This window comes from Plasmodium cynomolgi, chromosome 11 (assembly GCF_000321355.1).
Source record: "Plasmodium cynomolgi strain B DNA, chromosome 11, whole genome shotgun sequence".
NCBI classification, from domain to species: Eukaryota; Apicomplexa; class Aconoidasida; order Haemosporida; family Plasmodiidae; genus Plasmodium; species Plasmodium cynomolgi.
Window position 1 is genome coordinate 1,690,942 of NC_020404.1, and position 19,757 is coordinate 1,710,698.

The following is a 19,757-nucleotide window of genomic DNA, read 5'->3' on the forward strand; positions in this document are numbered from 1 at the left end:
ATTAGCACTTACACCCATGTGCCACGGCTACCTTTGTTTTCCCCCCCCCCCGCAGGCGAGAAAGTGACGTGTGTGATTAATGCCATTTCCATCGGGACGCTGCTCTTCATCGGATGCGAGGTGCGCCAGCGGAAGAAGAAAAAAATACACACTTATGTGCTATATACATATGTACATGTATGCATATATACTTATATATAATGTAGACGTGTGGTAGTTGTATAGATAAGCCCCCCCCCCCTACATGTGGAACGCCTCGAAGGTGCACTGAAGTGACTCGGTGCCACTCGTGACAGACAGACAGTCCCTCCCCACGTGCACGTTTCCGCCGCTTCCCCCCCCCTTTGCAGATTTTGCTAAATGAAATAAAGCAAAAGTTCAGTCGCAAGATCCGATTTGCCAAATGGTTCAGCTTCTGCTCCTCGTGCATAATTGCGTTTATTCTCATTATGGTGACGCAACGCCTGGCCCCCCACACGCACGGTCACAGTCACGATCATGGTCACGACCACAGCCATGACCTCAACGATGACGACTACCCGAACAAGTACTTTTACGCCCATGTCCACCCCGCCTATTAACCGCGCCACGGCGCAGTCACCAAGTTGAGGAGGTTTGCCCGGCGCGGTGCCCCTCCAGTGAAGCGGTGTCTCTCCGGTGAAGCGGTGCCTCTCCAGTGGAGTGCTATCCCACTAGTGAAGCGGTGTCTCTCCGGTGTGGTTAAAAAGGAGAGACAGGAGAAAACACTTTTTCAAACGCCCAGGGTGATGGCAAAGCTGCCCCACAGAAATGGCAGAGCTGCCGCGGGGGCGCGCCCTCACCCCACGTCAAGAAGACACGTGAACGACACACGGGAGTAACCGACGTGGATAACCGACGTGGATAACCGACGTGAATACCACACATGAATACCACATGTGGCTTTTTTTTTTGGTGCAATTTTTTTTAAAAGTTTTTTTTAAAATTTTAAAAATTTACAGTTTAAGTTGAGCATTCCGCGTGTGCACGCGTGCGCGCCGTAAACAATTTTTAAACGTTTGTTTTCGTTTGTGTGTGCCCCTTTCTTTTTTTTTTGAGGAGTCACTTCATGAGAAAGGAAGTGCGAAAAGGGAGTGCGAAAAGGGAGTGCGAAAAGGAAGTGCGAAAGGGACGTGCGAAAAGTGCGAGCTGGCGAGTGGAACGTGTGCAGGTGGTAACAAATGGAGAGGCGAAAAACAAGGGGTGGGGGTAGAGCGGCTCACAGGATGGGCGCTACACCTAAGACGTCACCGCTCCTCCGCTCCCATGCCCCCATGCTCCACCGCTTTACCGCTTTACCGCCTTACCGCTTCCCCCCCGCCGCCGCGTAGTTGTAGATGAGGTAGTAGATCTGCGTGGAGCGCTGCAGGATGAAGGTGAAAACGTTGAGGATGTTATTCTTCTCCAGGTAGGAGTTGGCAAGCTTCTTCAAATCGATGCGATTAATATGCTTGAGGTTGATGCTCTCGATGTTAATTTGGTTCACCTTTTGATTGTTCAGCATGGCGTACGTGAAGTAAATCACACAGGTAAGTATCTTCTTCATGACGTGAATGTCAATTTCTATGTTTTCGAAAAATTTCTTGACGTTCTCTGTGGCAGCGGAGGTGGAAGTGGCCATTCCTCCTCCTGTGGCGGCCTTCTTCTCCCCAAAGAGGTTGTACTCCGCGTTAAACAGCTCCGTGTTGATTTCGTGCTCGTTCGGCTGGTAGGAGTGGTATGGCGAGTGCGGCTGGTAGGGGTGGCTCCTCTGCTCGTTGACCCCTCCAGCTCCTCCCTGCGCATCGTACGCTGCTCCACCTGCAGCCCTGTCATAGATCAACCAATTAAGCATAAAATTCTGCTCAGGAGAAGACCTCTCCTTCGATGTCAAATTATTTAATAAAAAGTAAATAATATTTGTGAGCTTCTTCATCGCCAAGGATACACTCTTCAACATAAAAAAATTTTCAAATTTGATCAAATTGATAAAATAAAAACAAGTGTTCATAAAAACCTTTATAACCATTTTTATATATTCACAATATTTTGTTTTGGATTCCTGGACATACTCATCATACAATCCGATATCATATTCGATGATGTCAAGACAAAGATTGATACAATGAAATTTGATGGAATATTTTGGGATGATATTTTGTAAAATACGATGAGTTCTTATATTTTTTCTTCTCTTTTCGAGCATACTTTTGTTCAGATTTTTATTCAGTAACTCATTTTCATCAATCATGCTGATATCGTATACCACAAAAATGGAGAGGATACTTAAGAGGTCTTTAATATAATGGAGGATGTAATTGTGTTCCTTGATTAGGTTGCAAATGTTGAGAGAAATTTCGTTGTATTCGAATTTTAGCGAGGAGTCTAGCGTATCCAGTGATGCGCCTAACGTATCTAGTGATGCATTTAGTGGGAGGCTTTCATCCCCTTCTCCATCGCTGTTCCCTTCGCTGTGAACTTCACTGTTGCGTAGTCCTCCTTCCTCATTCGGTGCATGATGTGTGTACTGCTCCACAGGGGAAGAAGGATACGCCATTCCCATACTGTGAACCTTATTTTCGATAAACGGGTCACCAACGCTGGGGCTGTAGTTCTGGCCTGGCGGGGCGTCCATCCCTCTTCCACTTCTTCCACTTCTTCCACTTCTTCCACTTCTTCCACTTGTTCCAATTCTTCCACTTCTTCCACTGGTGCTTCTCCTCCTCTGCTCATCGCGCTGTTGCTCCCTGTCGTGGTAGTAGTCATAGTGCCTATCGTAGTAGTCCCCTCCTTGGGGGGCATCCCCTGCAGGTTTTCTTCCCCTTCGGTTTATTCGTCCAGGGGGGTGGTTCTTCCCCTCGTCCTCCCCTGCGCTGTCATTTTCACTCGCACCATCGTCGCTGCTCTCCCCTGAAGCGTCCTCCATAATATCCCCTTCGTGACCAACCCCCTCGTCATCATCCGATTCGATGAACCCCTGTCCCATCATCATCATCCCGTTGCCACTTCGCTTCTTCTTCGCATCGACACTTCTGCTACCAAGTCCCTTTCCCCCCCGCTTCGTCCTCATTATTTTCAGCTTCTTCAAAGTCAGGTAATTCTGATGTATGTACAGGAGGTAGTTCTTGTACAGTCTGAGCAGGTAGTACGTGCTGGCGTAGATTATATCCAAATTGACTGCCCCCATGTTGGCGTGATTAATAAATTTGAATTCCTCCGAGTTGGCTCTGTCCTTCTCCTTATGGGGGTCTCCTCCCAGCCAGTCTCGCTGCGCGTGGCGTTGGCCCGGGTGGGTCCACGTCCCGGCTGCGTCCTCCCCCCCCTCGGTGAGGCGGTCACCATTTTCGCGGTTGTCACGCAGGTTGCCATTTTCGCGGTTGTCACTTCGTCCCTTTCCATCGCTTCCGCCGCGTCCACCGCTTCCACCCCGCCCATCGCTTCTTTCCCCTGCTGCTACGCTGTGTGAGGACCCGCCCCCCTGCTTGGAAAAGTTGCACGTGGAGGCGTAGCACAGGCACTTATACACAAGCTCGTGGTTATACGTCGTGAAGTTATTCACCTCGTGAGTGATCTCCTTAGATTTCATCAAATAATTGTTTACAATCAAATGGTTGACAAAAATGTGAATATTTTTTATAATCCAATTTCCAATCCATCTGAATAAATGAAGACCCTTTTTGTCAACAATTTTTAAAATAACAGTTACGTATGAAATGATGAGAGAGGGAAGAGGGAGGTAAATATTTTTGTTGTCCAAAAAATTGGTGGGAAATGTCAAAAAGGGGATACTTGAGGAGAGGTAATTAAATTTATATTCATATAGATGATCAAAGATGTTGCTACTTAGGAACAAATTGAAGAGGTCTGCTTTTTGTACAAACTCGTTCACGTAGGTGGTGTCACAAAGGGAGCTGAGTAAAAAGCACGTGTGCAGAATTTTGTCATGATTATGGTTGTGGTTGTGGTTGTGGTTGTGGCTGTGGCTGTGGCTGTGGTTGTGGCTGTGGCTGTGGTTGTGGCTGTGGCTGTGGCTGTGGCTGTGGCTCTGGTTCTGCTCCTTCCCATTATGAATCAGAAATAGGTTGCCCTTAATGAGTTTCTTTATATTCTGCTCGTCTATCTTAATGTCAATTTCGTGTATTCCGATTTTGTTCAGAAGAAAGATCAGCAAGTTGATACTTAATACATTTAGGTCATTCCGATTGTAGAAAAAGTTGCAACAGAAGGCTTCCTCATATATGTTCAGGCTTCGATTATTCAGGTGGACTTTGTTTTTCAGGTGGTCCTTAAAGTGGAAGCTCACCAGGTTTCTCCCCCCCGGGTAGCTCTCCTCCTCAAACAGGTCACCATCCATCCAGGCAGTGCCGCCTAACGTAGTTACCTCTTCACTCCCGAAGGTGCGCTGCCCAGATGAGGCTCCTCCCCCATTTGTGTAGAGAAACACCTCCGTGTTGTAATCAATAAATTTGTATACATTACTGTAAAAATAAACAGGAATGATAAAATTCTTGTTGGTAATAAATCTCTTGTAGGAATCCATAAAAAGGTTGCAAATAAAATCGTTCAGTACATCATGGTCGATTCGCTTCATCAGAGAGAGGAACATATTTTTTGTCTGACCAATGCTGTTATTTTCTTCTCCACTGTGCATGTAATTGTAATGATAAATATTCAGCAATGTGTACAAGCATTCGTATATGTAGATAATGGTATATTTATTTAAAATGGGGTGTTTCTTTGTAATTAACAAAATGAACAGCTCTAGGAGGTCATCGAAAAATTCGTTACTTTTTAGGATCAGCTTTGCATACTCGCTATGCACATCGTAATATATTTTTTTTTTTCCCCCACCGTGTTGGAGGAGCTCTGCTTCGTCTTCTCCTGGGAAGGTTGCTGCCTCTCCATTGTACTTCTTTCTGCTAGCGACCGGGATGTATGCTCCTCCCATGTGATTATCTCCTCTCATCCTGAAGAGCGCATTCCTTGTGTTGGAATAGGCAGATGCCACTGTCCCCCCATCGTACTCTACGTCGCCACCACTTTTGGGAAGCCTCAACACGTTGTCTTCAAACTCTCTGTTCAGAATTTTTTTGGAGAAAAAATTCGACATTTTTAATTTTTTATGATATTTTAAGTGCTCAATTTTGTATGCCTCATCCCGTTGCGGGTTTTTTTCTGTCTGCGGGTGGGGGCCCTTCGCCCCGGTGGTTCGGTCATCCGTTTGGCTTTCCGCTTTGCTATCCGCTTTGCTATCCCCTTTTCTGTCCGCCTTCCCATCCGCTTGATCGTCCGACTCGCCGTTCTCACCGCACAGGGAGAAAGCCGCCTCCTTCTTCCTACCCTTGAGCAGATTCTTAAGTCCCCGGTTGGTACGTGCCAGGTAGCTAAACGCAAAACAATTATTGTGCGAGAAAAAAAAAATGGTGATAAAAAGATACACAATAAACATAATCGGCGTGATCTGAATATTGAAGTTAATGTAATGGGACGACTTGATAATGCATGTGATTCCCCTCAGGTGTTTTTGTATGTTGTTAATTATGTACAGGTAATTTTTTAGGGAATAAATTTTCTTGTTCACTCTGTTGTTCTTGATCTTCAGGATGAGGTCCACTAGGTAGGTCACCTTTTCAATGTACGTCTTGTACACTAGTAGCCAGTTCTTATAGTTAATGTTTAGGTAATTCAGGCTGTTAAAAATGTATACGCTTTTTTCCAGGTACCTCTGCTTCGAGCGTGCTCCATCCGCTCCGCTGCGTCTGCCCCTATGTCTACGGCTTCTCCCCCGCTTATCTGTGCGTCCTGCGGGCCCCTTGGAGGACCTCCTCCTGCGGGTGACCTGGTCACCACCTCCCTGCAGGCAACTCCGGTTCAGGTGGTATCTGTTCAGGTAGTACCTGTTCAGGAACCTCCGCAGGTAGGTCTTATTCCCTATAATCTCATTCAAATGCTCAAAGTTGAAATTTTTGCCTGAACCGTTCAGATGGTTGTTCCTTTGGGCATCTTCCACATGTTCGTTCTCGTCATGGCCACTTGGGGAGGGCACTCCGTCTGGGCCCAGCTCGACCAAAACGTCAGCCTGCGACAGGGGGTCGTCGTACTTCCGCATGAGAGACGCGGCCACCCCCCCGGCGCCAACACCGCCAACACCGCCAACACCGCCAACGCCGCAAAAATTAACATACGTGTTGATGATGCTGGTATACAACACATGGACGTTCCTCTCCAGGGAGAGGTGCACCCCCTCCGACTGCGCACCAGTGTCACTCTTCACATAGTGCAAAAATTCAACATTGGAAAAATTGAACACACTCTGAAAGTGAAAATCGTAATTAAACAAATAGTAGTGATAAATGTAGTGCTTCAAATAGCTATTGTTATAATTTTTGATCATGTGTAGGTAGTGACTCACAAAATTATTCGCATTTTCACAATTGAAGATAGGGTTCAGGAACTCGAAGAGGGTCTTCTTTTCACTGAAATTATTTTCATTAACGATGGAGTCAAATGGGTTCACATTTCTTTGTCCCCGCTGACCTTCTCGTCCCTGTTGTTCTTTTTTTTTCTGTTCCTTTTTCCTGTACTGCGCTTCACCTGGAACCAATCCACCCTTGTCGTCGTTTCTTTCCTCTCCATCTTCTTCACCCCCAAGAGAGAAATCCATATCCATGAACTGCTCCACGTACTTGTCAATATTATTCAATATATGGTCAATGATGGGAACAAACAAATTTAACATATGGAATGAAATTCTAAAAAAAATTATTTTTTCTGTGTCCTTTAATTTATGTATATCTACATTTTGGGTCAGATAATAAAACACATTAAATTTATTTACCCACATGGTAGTTATCAGAAAAATTATGTAATCTTTTATTTTTTTATTTTTTACAATCATGTATATTATGTTAAGACTTTTGGTCAGGTAGGAGTTCTTCTCGAATATGTTGTATTGTCTCCAGTTGTTCAGGCTGTTCAGGTGGATATTTTTTTTGTAGTAGTCGCTTTTTCTTTCTTTGGTGGTGGTGGGTTTGGTTCGTTTTTTGGAGGCCTCCCTGAGGGACGTATCCGCGCGCTTCACTTTGGGGAGGCGCGAGTCAGCATAACTGCTCACCATTTCTTCTTCTTCCATCTCCTCCTCCTCTTCCTCCTCTTCCATCCCTTCCATCCCTTCCACCTGCTCCACCCCTTCCACCTGCTGCTGCTCCTCCCTGGGGCGGTAATCCACGTGCACCAACTCCCTCACACTCTCGAAGGAGGAAAAGTCCACGATGACACTGTCGATCATGGTGCTGAGGAAGCACTGCTGTTCCATCTCCATGCCCTCATCGACGGTAGTGAGTACATTCTTCTTGTCACTGTGCTTAGCTGGAATGAAAGACAAACCGAGGAGAGACAGAACGCAATTCTCAATCAGTGAGTCTGAGTTGTTCAGGAAAAGAAATTTTCTTGTAAGCACTTCATAAAAATAAAGAATAAGTTTCGTTATGGAAATTTTACTGTAATTGTTGAGGACCCGATTTTTGTTGAGTCTTCTTATGTCGTTGTAGTCAATGTCGACATTAACAAGGTGACTGAGTTCTATCCATTCACACAGTTCGTTATTCAATAAAATTTGTTTCCTCGTCATCTCTGTGCTGAGCGTTTTGGCTGCCTCCTCCTTCTTCTCTTTCAGCAGCTCCTTTATCGGAACAAGCAAGCTGCTATCTTGGTATGCCTTGCCATAAATATCCCTTTCACCACTAATCGATTTTTTTATGTGATCAACGTACTTCATGTGTTCGTCTCTGCTGTCTTGAAAATGGCTAGGAAACAACATATTTTCGTTTAATTTGTTAAGTCGGTTGAAAAAATCGTAAAATTTTAACTCCCTCTCGATCGTCCTTTCTATATCTTTTGCCTCATCCGTTTGGTCGTAGCTGTTGCGTTGGTTGGCGAGTGCCTGGGCTTCTTCCTGCGCGTTGGGGGGGGCCACAAGGCCGCCATGACCGCCGTGACCGCCGTGACCGCCATGATCGCCTTGCACGCCGTGACCACCGCGACCACCTTGCACGCCGCTTCCCACCCCCACTGGGATTTTCCCTCCCTTTTGTTCCTGCGCGTTGGGGTTTGCTTTGCTCGCGGTAGGTGGGGAGCCAATCTGTGAGCCAGTCGGTGGGCCAATCGGTGAGCCAGTCGGCGCGTCCTGTCTTCCTTCTCCTCCTCCTCCACCGCTTCCATCGCTCCCACCGCTTCCCGCGCCGACTGCGTTCTCTATCCTGAGCAGCCTCTTAAAGTACGCGTGGCGCTTAAACGACTTGACATAGAGGTAGAGTCTGAGATCGCTCACGTGCACGAGCTCGGTCTCCAAAAAGTCGTACTTCTCCGTGTAGAAATTGTTAATAGGGAGAAAATTGTACGAGCTGCAATATCCCACCACCTTAGAGTCAAGCGATTTTATTTCCCTATAGTAGTCTTCCCTACAGTAGTAGTCTTTACTTTCTTCGCAATTTATGTTATACAAACTGAGGTTGTCCTTATCCTCTTCCTTTTCTTTATTGTCATAAAAAACGCAAATTTTTTTACTCTTTATGGTATCTATTATATCGTTATCCGAGAGGTAATCATACATGTACTTCATCTGTTTTTTTTTCTTCAACTTTAGACGTCGATAGGTGGTTAATAATTCGTCATCCATTTGGGGTTGTCTCATTCTCCTTCTGGAGGAGAGGCGTCGTCTCTCGGGTTTGTATGACCTTTTTAATTCCCTTCCTCTGCTTTTGCCCCCTGCGTAGACATTATCGCTCAGGTAGAGTAGGTCCTTCTTCACCAAGTCGTCCCCATCCACGTCTTCATCGCTGTCGTCGTAGGAGAGGCCATCCTCCTGAGCGTGCCTTCCACCGCCATACGGAGAGTGGCTTCCACCGGCATATGGAGAGTAGCTTCCCCCATCTGATGAGTAACTTCCCCCATCTGATGAGTAACTCCCCTCATCGTATTCACCTTCAGCATCGTCATACTGATCCGTGTCTCCATACGAGTTGCTCTCATCAGCATAGCCCCGCTCATCCTGCTCATCCTGTTCATCACGGTTTGCTCCTCCTTCATCATTGTAATCCATATAGGCATCTGCTCCTCCCCCCCTCCTATGGGAGTTCTTCTGCATTCCTGCTCTATTAACTGGGTGCTCTGCAGCCATGCCCATGGCCGTTGGTCTTTTCCTTCCTGAGCGAAACTTCGCCCCTCGGGGTGCCCCTCCCCCACCAGGTAGATGACCTTCTGCACATTCATCACGAGGGTCACTCTCCTCATCTTCCACAGCTCCGCCATTTCTCTCCTTCTGATTTTTCAAGTAACTTAACCAGTTAGTAGTGTTCAGCACTTCCTTACTGCGCATCATCCCTCCCCCTCCCTGGGTAGCGAGTCTCCTTTTCAGTTTGGCATTCACAAAAGGGGCTCCACTTCCCCCGCCTCCCCTACGGCTAGGAGACCGTCTTAGCAAGTACAACAGAGGAAGGTCCACAAAATTATGTACAATTTTTTCCATCTTAATCGTCCTATTCGAAATGACATAACAGTTAATGAACTTCTGCCTGTTCAGGTGAAATGTAAAAATGGTACGCAAAGCGTATTTCAGAAAATTAAAGGATTCTTTGTCTCTTTTGAGGATATTAATTGTGGTTCTACAATCTCGGATAAAAATCTGCAGAATGAGATATATGATTATTTTATCCATTTCTTTTGTTCTCAGGAAATTTTTCAACAGAAGTACAAGGTAGGTCGTCCTGGAATTTACGTTAATATTTTTGAACAAGAAATTGTGGACGCACATTGGGGTGCACAACGATTCGGTCATGCTGATGTCTTTTCCTGTATGGGTTTCTCCTCCGTCTCCATCAGCTTGGGCGGCGGCCGTTCCGCCGGCTCCTCCGACAGTTCCTCCCATTCCTCCTATACCTCCCATTCCTCCTGCACTTGCTCCTGAAGGTGCCCTATTGGCTACCCTTCCCCCTGTGCTCGCGGAGGTCGTACCCTCAGTCTTCATACCATTCGCTTCCACCAGGTTGATGTCTAAATGGAATTTGTCAATTTTTTTGTGTAGCATTTTTTCATTTTTCCAGAGGGTATACATATGGATGAACAGCACGTCTCGCTCGAAGAGAATTTTTAGGATGTCTAACCCTAGGGCCTTCATTCTGCAAAGGAACAGGGAGGTGTAGAATCCCTTCGAGTAGGAACACGTGAGGTACTGCATCTTCTTCTCGTAGTAGACTTGGCACGTGGCTGAGCTGAACACGTCGCTCTTCGCACCGGTAGCCGCGCTAAGGTCGCTTCCCCCATTAGCAGCCTGGTTATGGTCGCTTGCCCCGCCAGAAGCCGCGCTAATGTTGCTTGCCCCGCCAGAAGCCGCGCTAATGTTGCTTGCCCCGCCAGAAGCCGCGCTAATGTTGCTTGCCCCGCCCCTCCTGAGGAAGAGGCTCCTCCGCTGGCCACACACACTGATGTAGTCCACATAGTTCTTGCATTTGAGAATCATCTCCTGTAGAGCCCGATTCTCCTCATGCATTATGTTATCAAGGAAAATTACATTCAGGAATATACTCATGAATTTGTTCGATTCTCCTAAAATCTGATCAAATAGATACATCGTCGGTCTGAAGTCGCAAGAAAAATCAAACCTCTCATTCATCACTCTGTTCATGCTTCTGTTGTTATCACTCACGGGTAATGGTCCCTTCAAAATTAACTTAAAATACATAAACACTAACACTATCAGGACATACATTTCTTTATCCTTGAAGTTTATGTCTGCCTTACTCTTAGTCTCTCTCATTTTATTTTCTTTAATTACTTGGATCTTTTTTTCCTTGAGCAAATTATATTCGTTTTTTTTCAACTCGTATCGGTACTTGTATACCTCTGCGTAGAGTGTGTTGGTCTTCAGTTTCAATTTTTCGTAAAGGCTTTTAAGCTGTTCCACGTTCTGGACCGATCCGGCTAGTCCTCCTAGCTGAGAGGTTATCCCAAACGAGTTGGCACTTCCAAAGAGGCCCGTCCCTTGGAGAGCACCCTGATGGCCGGACAGCAGAGACGAATTCGTTTGTCCTGAAAAAAGGTTCAGACTGTTGTTCGTTCCGATGGTGGTGCCGAAATTCCCTGCGTTGTTCTGTCCCAGTGAGTTATTTATGCCGGATAGGCCCCCCCCGAATAACGTGCCTCCACTTAGACTGCTGCCCATGCCGCTGCCCATGCCCATGCCGCTTCCCATGCCCATGCTGGACAAGGGGGTGGTCCCTCCTCCCAACATACTCGTAAAGGGGGAGGACGTGGCTGTTCCTGGGACGGCACTACCTAAAGCGGGAGACTTGTTCATAAAGGAAAATCCCGAGTTTGATTGCATTCCTTGGTTACTCATCTGGTTCTGCATGGGGTTGCTACTCAAGGAAGTACCCGCCCCTTGTGAAAACAAGCCTGTGCTCTGTGAAGGCATAAAAAAATTAGAACTCTGACTTTGATCCCTTCCTGGTGGTACAGCATTTGCGAAGCTGCTCGCTGCGTTATTTTGCGTCATCGGATTAGACAAGCTGTTCGTGTTTGCACTGCCGCTAAGAAAGCTACTCGACGATGCATTGGTACCTGTCCTATTCGTACTGAACAACGAGTTGGATGTGTTGCTGTTGGTGCCCGAGAGTAGGGATGTGCTCGCGAGGGACGTGCTCGCGAGGGAGGTGCTCGGGAAGGCGCTGTTTTGGCTAACTGGGGTGAACAAGCTGGGCTTGTTGACGCCACTAGATGCTGCATTTGTAAATTGAGAGCCTCCGCTGTTCTGCAAAAATTGCTGATTCGACGAGATGCCGCCCCCGAGGAGGTTGCCTCCGCTCTGCTGCGTGCCTCCGAAGAGACTTCTTCCTACTCCGCCTAATTGACCTGCCTGGCCTAATCCACCTACTCCTGAGGAGGCTCCTCCTTGTGGAAGCATCGGGTTTGATGTGCCCCCCGCTTGGCTGCTAAAAAGCTTGTTCGTGTTGCTGAGCAAGGCGCTGTTGGACGCAGCCCCGCTTTGATTGAACCCAAATGCGCCGCTATTTGTGCTACTCGACGGGCCGAACAAGCTTGTGGATGAGGTCATGTTGGATCCGAAGAGGGAAGATCCGCCTGCTGGTTTGTTCGTGCTGCTGTTCGTTACTAGGGCGCTCGTTGGGGTGTTAAATAGACCACCCGTGGTGCCCACTGCCGCTCCTTTGTTAAGCGTCCCGCCGGACATGAATGATGAGAAGCTCGCCGCAGGGGTTGCCGCCCCAAGCGCAGTTGTCGCTGTCCCTGCGAGAGAGGGGGAGGCCCAACGAGCGGAAGACTCGTACACTGTTCTTGCATTCTCTACTGATGATGCTGCCATGCTGGGGGAGGCGGAAAGGGCGCCCCCCGCCCTCTGTGTGCCAAAGAGACCACCACCTGATGGGCTATTCAGCAAATTACTGGATGTAGATCCGAAAAGGTTTCCTGTACCACCCGCTGAGGTTAGCAGTCCTGATTGTTGAGCGCCCTGGCCACTGCCGTACACTCCTAAATTAGATGTACCCCCCACTTGGTTATCTGATTTTGTAAAGGAAAAGGGCGACGCTGCAGTTGTGGTCCCCATGGTCCCTGTGTTGGCTACCCCAGTTGATAGCGGTGAAGAATTCACTCCGAGCAGGTTCCTTTCGTTGAATAGTGTAGTAGTCGTTCCACCTGTGCCAAACGTTCCACCTGTGCCAAACGTTCCACCTGTGCCAAACGTTCCACCTGTGCCAAACGCTCCACCTGAGCCAAACGCTCCACCTGTGCCAAACGCTCCACCTGGAGTGCTGCTCTGCTGGTTGAAGAGAGACGGGGATAACAAACTGGGCGATGTCCCACCAGGATGAGAACAAAGAGAGTCCCCAAAATTACCCACTTCGGCAAAGGACTTGTTCAGCATTCTCTGCGCAAGAACATATGGCTCAAAAGGAATAGCATTCTGCTTTAGTAACTGTTCCATCTGCAAAATGCTCGTCGTGTTGACATGAATTTCGTTCTGCAATTTGATAATTTGAGCTTCGATATTTTTTGACTTCTGCATGTAGTAGTTGTATCTCCTTCTAAAGAGCGAGTTTTCTTGTCGGTTCATAAAGAAGTCCCACTTTATATTCTCCTCTAGCTGATCTTCATTTTCGTATTTCTTATCCCTAATTTTTTTTAACACAAAATTGTTTACGAGATTGTAGAATACGTTTTGGACTACGTAGTTGGTGAGTAGGATTAAATGCTTGCACACGTTTTTTTCATAGTCCCCAATCATTAGTTTTTTTTTCAAGCAATTTTCATACACGTCGTCATTATCGTCATGCTGTGGGTCTGTATTTTGATTCCGCCCACCCAGGCTCCATCCCGCTGCTCCAGCTGCTCCTACTGCGTTGTTGCTTCCGCCGTTTTGGTGTCCACCGCTTTGCGTTCCACCTCCAAGACCAAGAGCTACATTACTGGAGTGCTTCTTCTTCCGCTTCGCTGCTCCGCCGCCTTGGACAGCTTGTTGGTCGTAGCGATCCCCGTCCTCTCTGCCAGGACAGTCCCCCTGATTTTCTTCAGGCTCCTCTTCCTCCTCCTCATCCTCCGTGTAGAGCTCGTCAAAAAATCGGTCAAAGTTGAAAAAAATATCGAAAAAGATGTAGTTCTTTCCTTTGTGCGTTTTCCTCCCGCCGCGGTAGGCATCCCCCTGGTGGTCCGAGTAGTAGCCCTTCCTCCGGTGGTCCTGCCCCCCGCCTCTTCCTCCTGCTCCTCCTCCTGCTGCTGCTGCTCCTCCTGCCGCTGCCCCTGCCCCTGCTGCTCCTCCTCCCTGGTGCTGCTCCTCCTGCCTGCGTCGTATCTTCCGGTCTATCTCATCAATCTTATCTATATTATTGAAGAAGTGCCAAATTCGAGTCAGGGATAGATTAAATTTTCTTTTAATACCAATCATGTAGAGTAAAAAATTTACACATTTCATAAAGGTGATAATAATTTTGAGATTAAAGTAGGGGGTAGTGAAATTACTGGCTAGGATATCCAAAGTGTTACTTTTAAGATGTCCCAAAGAGACTAATCTATCCATTTTTTCGAAGTGTTTCTTCACTCGGTCATTCTGTTCATTATATCTCTTGGTAGCTTCGAACAACAGATCAGGGAAGACATCCGTAAGGGTGCACAGAACGGATAAAGCAGATGACGAGTTTTTCACAAAGCTGGAGCAAAGGATTTCTAAAGAAAGGCATTTCAAATCGATGATATCAATTTGGGAGTTATACTTGGTTGTAATAATATCGTACAATATATCCAATAGGTGCATGGTTCTGTAGTGTTTGATATTCTTGTCCTTTGCTTCATTTGTTTTATTTTTTGGATTCAAATTGTGAATAAATATATTTTTAAAATTTGTTGTGTTGATCATATTTTCTGTGTCGACAAGGGAAATTAAATTATTGTACTTTCGGTTTTTTTTTTTAAATAGATTGTTGTCGTGTTCGAGGTGGTACTGTGTGCTTTTCTTCAGCTCCGCTTTGAGGCTTTCCACGCTCATGGAGTTGGGTCCGCCGCCAATGCCTCCTCCGCTGGTTCCTCCGCTAGTTCCTACGCCGCCAACACCTCCACCGCTGGTTCCTACTCCGGTGGCTCCCCCCTCGTACTGCTCCAGCAGGATGTAGTCAATTAAGAGATTTTTATTAATCGGCAGGTAGTAGCAGAGCTTGTTATTGTTCACAGAGGAGAGGAACAGGAGGCACTTCTCCAACATCTTCAAGCAGTTATATGGATACACATTCTGCTCAAAAATGTTTGCTAAAAGGTACCTTGCATCGATATTGCTTCCTTTTCTCTCACTCTGCAATTCATTTTTGAGAATCACTTTCGCTCGATTCATAATATTTTCATTAGTGGAGGTCAAATCATCGTCCTTAAACATAGACACTTTAGGTTTAGTATCTAGAAAGAAATCTATCGCGTTTTTGTTTTCCTCGAAAAATATTTTGATTGCCTCCTTGTTGTTATACGACCCATCATTATTCTTACTGATGCTTTTTATTTTCTCCTCGTACTCTAAGATCTGCTTCACGTCGTACTCGTTCTGTGTGACTGTCTTCAGCCCTTCCAGCTGCGCCTCGTCCAATTTGTTTCGGAACAGTACGTCCACTATGTTCTGCTTGTTAAACTCACATTTGAGGAAATTATTTTCTCGCAGTAGATTTTCCGTCAGCTTATTTTCCTCCAGCAGGTAGTCGATACAGTTCTCTTGCTCGAGGATCTTCACCAGCAGGGGGGTGTCCGCGTTGGCGCCGCTGGCAGTGGCGCTAGCGGTGGTGGAGGCGTTAGCTGTGGAAGCAGCCGCGTTAACCGCGCCAACCGCGTTGGCCGCGTTCGAGGCAGCTGGAGTGGCCGGCGCGACCGGCGCGACCGGCGCCCCGCTCTGCACCAACTTGCAGCCCGCGAAGGGACGCAGCTTCTCCGTACCCAGCTCGATATCCTGCAGCAGCCGGCTGGCCTCGCGCACGCACCCCGCGTGCTGGTCCCTCTGCAGAGACAGCCTCTTGCAGAACCCCTCGTACTTGGCACGGTCATACTTGAACACGCCACGTTCCACCAAGTGTCTCTCCACGAATGCATTCTCCTTTATGAGGTTATTCAGGTAAACGTTGTTGTTCTGTAGATACTCCATTATTTGGTGGTTCTTCAAAATGGCCTTCAAAGCGTTGTTCTGCTCAAACAATTTTTCAATAAGCAGAATTTTGAAGTAGTGCAGGTAGGTGACATAGCAGCTGTTGTTGTTATCACCATTCCCTCCTACGAGGTGGCCTCCTCCACCATGTGTAGATAATCCTGTAGGTCGAAACGCAGTAGAGCCTGCCACCCCTCCACCTCCGCTTGAGCCATCCACAGATGGAGTTGAAAAAATCCTCCCGTTTAAGACACTCCTGTAGGAATCCTTCTCAATAAATTTACTCCCATTCATAAAATTTCTGTCATCCAAAAAATGAAGGATATTGTTACTCCTGTCATTATTTTTTGTCCTTTCATAGATATGCTGCTGATTTGAAATTTTTGAAAATTCGTTATACTTGCCATGGAGAGTAGAGACAAACTGACTATATAGCTTCTTCGTCAGATTGAATATATTCAGATTTGCCGTTAGTGGAGTCTTGAAACAAAGAACCACATGTTCGATCACTTTGAGATCGTAAAGGTTGTTACATAAAACGGATGCAAAATCTAGGACGTTTACAAAAACGTCGGAATAAAAATCCAAGCAGATTCTCATTTTCTCTTCAGCAATTATTTTTAAATTTTTATATCTCATGATGATTATTCTCCTTTCTTCATTAATGTTGGCTAAATTATTTTCCTTCACGTTGTATAGATGCGCGAAGTCGCTACTTCCCTTCCTCGTGGCATACTCATTCGTTTGATGGTCAACGTTGTGGTGAAAAACGGCTTCATCCATTTGAGAAAATTCCATAATACGGGAATGGTATCGATTAATTACGCTCTTCAAAATGCAAACATATTTTTTTACCAATCGGGGGTAGTTATTACAAAGGACCTTCAAAAAAGTCAGCACGTCGATAATGTACTCTCCCTTTCGCTTGTATATGTGTATAATGTTATTTGGTCCGTATTGGGAGGTTGTTTCTTCTCGGAAGGAGGTCCCCTTTCCTCTCCGGGGCCTGTAAAAATCGGACGCGTCCACGAGGAGGAGCGCCTCGTCTGAGTGGTTTCCCTCCCCGGAGAGCAGATCCACAGGAGAGGAATGCCCCAGTGGAGAAGCGTGATCCAGGGGAGAAGCGTGATCCAGGGGAGAGGAATGCCCCAATGAAGACGCGTGATCCAGGGGAGACGTGTGGTCCACCCCCACTCGGGGTACTCCCCTTTCGAGAGATACCTCCCCCTTCTTCCTCCGCCTAATTTGAAAGTCTTTCTTTATGTGAAAATCTATGAAAGCATTCCAAAGGTCCGTCGTGCGAGAATTTTTTATAAAGGAGTATCCGAACAAACTGTGAAAGAGATGAAACATGAGGGTGCCAACAAGAGTAGCACTTGATATCTTTTTAAGCACCACGTCGTAAATGACTCTGAAGAAGTTCCCTTCGAAGATGGCCCAAAAAATTTCTTCCTTATTGTGTGTGAATAAACTCACAACAAATCGTAAAATTATCACATTTGGATCTACCTCCATTGATACTTCTCCTACTTCGGATGTACTTGCACATTTCCAAAAATCATCAGCTTGAAAATGTTGTTCTGCTGACGTTTGTCTTGACCCACCCATCCTCTCAACATTCTTTGTGTTCTTCCTCTTTCTCTTCTCCTCCTCACTGATTTTAGTAAAAAAGGCATAATAATGTGACACGTTTTGCTTTATGAAGGAGGAACTCACCGAGTAGGTATTCTTCAAACTGTTGAGATGCTTCAACTCCTTGTGTGAACTCATACAGTTATACCTCCACGTGTCAGGATAGTAAAAACTTTCAAAATTAATTTTTTCCTTTTTCCTTTCGAGTAGGTAAGTAACATCCTCTTTGCTGGGGGAGGTCTCCTCTACAACGATATTTTTTTTTTTCTCGTACACATATTTTTCTACGTTTGGGTGTAGGCACAGTATGAGGAGCAGGCTGATCTGCGTCGTTAGGGTTAGGCTGGACATGTCGAAGTCGTTTAAGCTACAGTTGCAGTTGTACCAGTATCCCTGGCAGTCTAGGCATCGGTTCAGGTAGTGGTTGTTCCTCAGCTTGTCGCTCTGTTGCTCATACAGCTTGTGCCTTCCGTCCCGCGACGCATTTGGAGGGGGAAACACACCCGGGAAGTCGCTCCCATAGTTCTGCAGCGCGGTTGCTGGGGCGTTTGCCTGCGCGTTTGTCTGTGCGTTTGTCTGTGTACTTCCTGGTGTACCCGTTGGTGCACTCCCTGGTGCACTCCCTGCTGCACCTCCTGGTGCGCCCCCCTCCTGGCCATTTATTAAGATGCTCGGGACGTTGCCCTGCGCGGGGATTCCCCCACTTAAGGGAGCACCTCCAAAAGGCCTCTGTTCCGCCCCCCCAAAAGGTCTCTGCTCCGCCCCTCCAAACGGCCTCTGCTCCGCCCCCCCAAAAGGTCTCTGCTCCGCCCCTCCAAACGGCCTCTGCTCCGCCCCTCCAAGAAAGTTTCCCAAAATGGGGCCAGTCCCACTATTCCCACTGTGAGCAGTAACACCCGTTTGCTGACTGCCAAAAGGGATCGCCTCCATTGGGCCTATCTGTCCAACTGCATCCACAGGCATATCCAATCGGTAGTACTCCTCCATTTGGGAAACGAATTTATTATTACGAACAGTCCTCAAGTATTTGAAAAATTTTTTCTTTTTCTTCCTCGCGTGAACAAAGAGAAGGCTGTCCAACTCCTTCACGTAATGATCTGTAGTCACAAAATCGAAGTACTTTGCCGACACCACATGGTTAATGAGCTTAAATAAACTCGTGACGTGAGTGCTCGTGGCTTGAAATTTTGAAAAATATAAAAAAAGGATATCCACCAGGTTAAACAGAACGTTGATTTTATGAGCTTTGTAACTAAAAACGTAATCCATTTTAATACAAATATCATCGTATTTTATTAGAAATTTTAAAATTTTTTCCACTTCGGAGAGTATGTTTTCTACGAGATCATTTTCTATCAGTTGGATCAAAATGTAAAGGGAAAATCTATCTCCGTTAATTCTCGTGCTGGAGTTGTACTCCCTGGAGACTCTCCTTGGCATACGCAGGCTGCTGATTGAGTTGTTGGACGAGGAGGTGGCTCCGCTGGACGTCCTTAAGTCGTCATCGTCGGCGTCCGCTCCGTCTGCTGCGTCTGCTGCGTCTGTTCCGTCTGCTCCGTCTGTTCCGTCTTCCCCGCCTGTTACGTCTTCCCCGCCTGCTGCGTCATCCCCGCCTGCTGCGTCCGCCCCCCCCTGTGGGCGCTTCCTCCCCTCCATGTCTGTGAAATTTTCTTCCCTCTCCTCACTGTAGTACTCATTATTCTTGGACGACCTGAACCGTCCATATTTCGTAGTCACTCCGACTTTCTCATTTCTGTTCAGGTAATTCAAAATGGTAAAAAATATCATAATGATTAAATTTTCCTTTTCAATACAGGACTTAAAAACTTCACAAATAAATTCCGATTTTGTCATTTCGCTTTTTATACACTCCTTTTGAATTCGTTGATATACCTCATTAAACATGGAGCATACACACCTTGCACTTCGGTTAAGCATCACAGAACACTTTATTATATCTTCCATATAGGTCAATAAGTAGGAGTAATTATCCGTGATGTAATTTCTTAGGTCATTTTTGTTCACATCCTCCTCTTGGTATTGTAGGAAATGAAAGGGGTTTGAAAACAGCTCCACATTTTGATCAAAGAAATCGATTAACTCTTTCTGTATTTGTTTCAATTCTTGAATACTTTTATTTTTCTTCAACATTCTTTTATTTTTTCTCTCCTCTTCGTTAATTGCACACTCGTAGTAGATGCTTATCTTTTGGTACACTTGGAGATACACCTCGATGGGCGGCTCCCCCTTGGGGCTCCTCCCTGCCTCGCCCTTCATCCTGCGCGGGGGTGGCGGCACTTCGGGGGGAGCGGCACTTCTGGGGTGGCGGCTCTTCGGAGGGAGCGTACTTCCCACAGAGGCTACCCCGTTGAAGCTGCCCCGTTGAAGCTGCCCTGTTAAGCTGCCCCACCCGCGATGCGCTACCGCCGGGCCGGCGTGACGACGT

The 19,757-nt window shown here is 46.6% G+C and overlaps 1 protein-coding gene across 1 annotated transcript; it reads right to left on the reverse strand.

Moving 5' to 3' along the window:
- Positions 1 to 1,321: 1,321 nt before the first annotated feature.
- On the reverse strand, positions 1,322 to 19,588 carry PCYB_114750 (hypothetical protein; the record flags this gene model as incomplete). Its single annotated transcript, XM_004223354.1, has 2 exons — positions 1,322 to 12,297; positions 12,907 to 19,588. The coding sequence occupies 2 exons, from the start codon at positions 19,586 to 19,588 to the stop codon at positions 1,322 to 1,324; spliced, it is 17,658 nt and encodes a 5,885-aa protein (XP_004223402.1).
- Between the last annotated feature and the right edge of the window lie 169 nt (positions 19,589 to 19,757).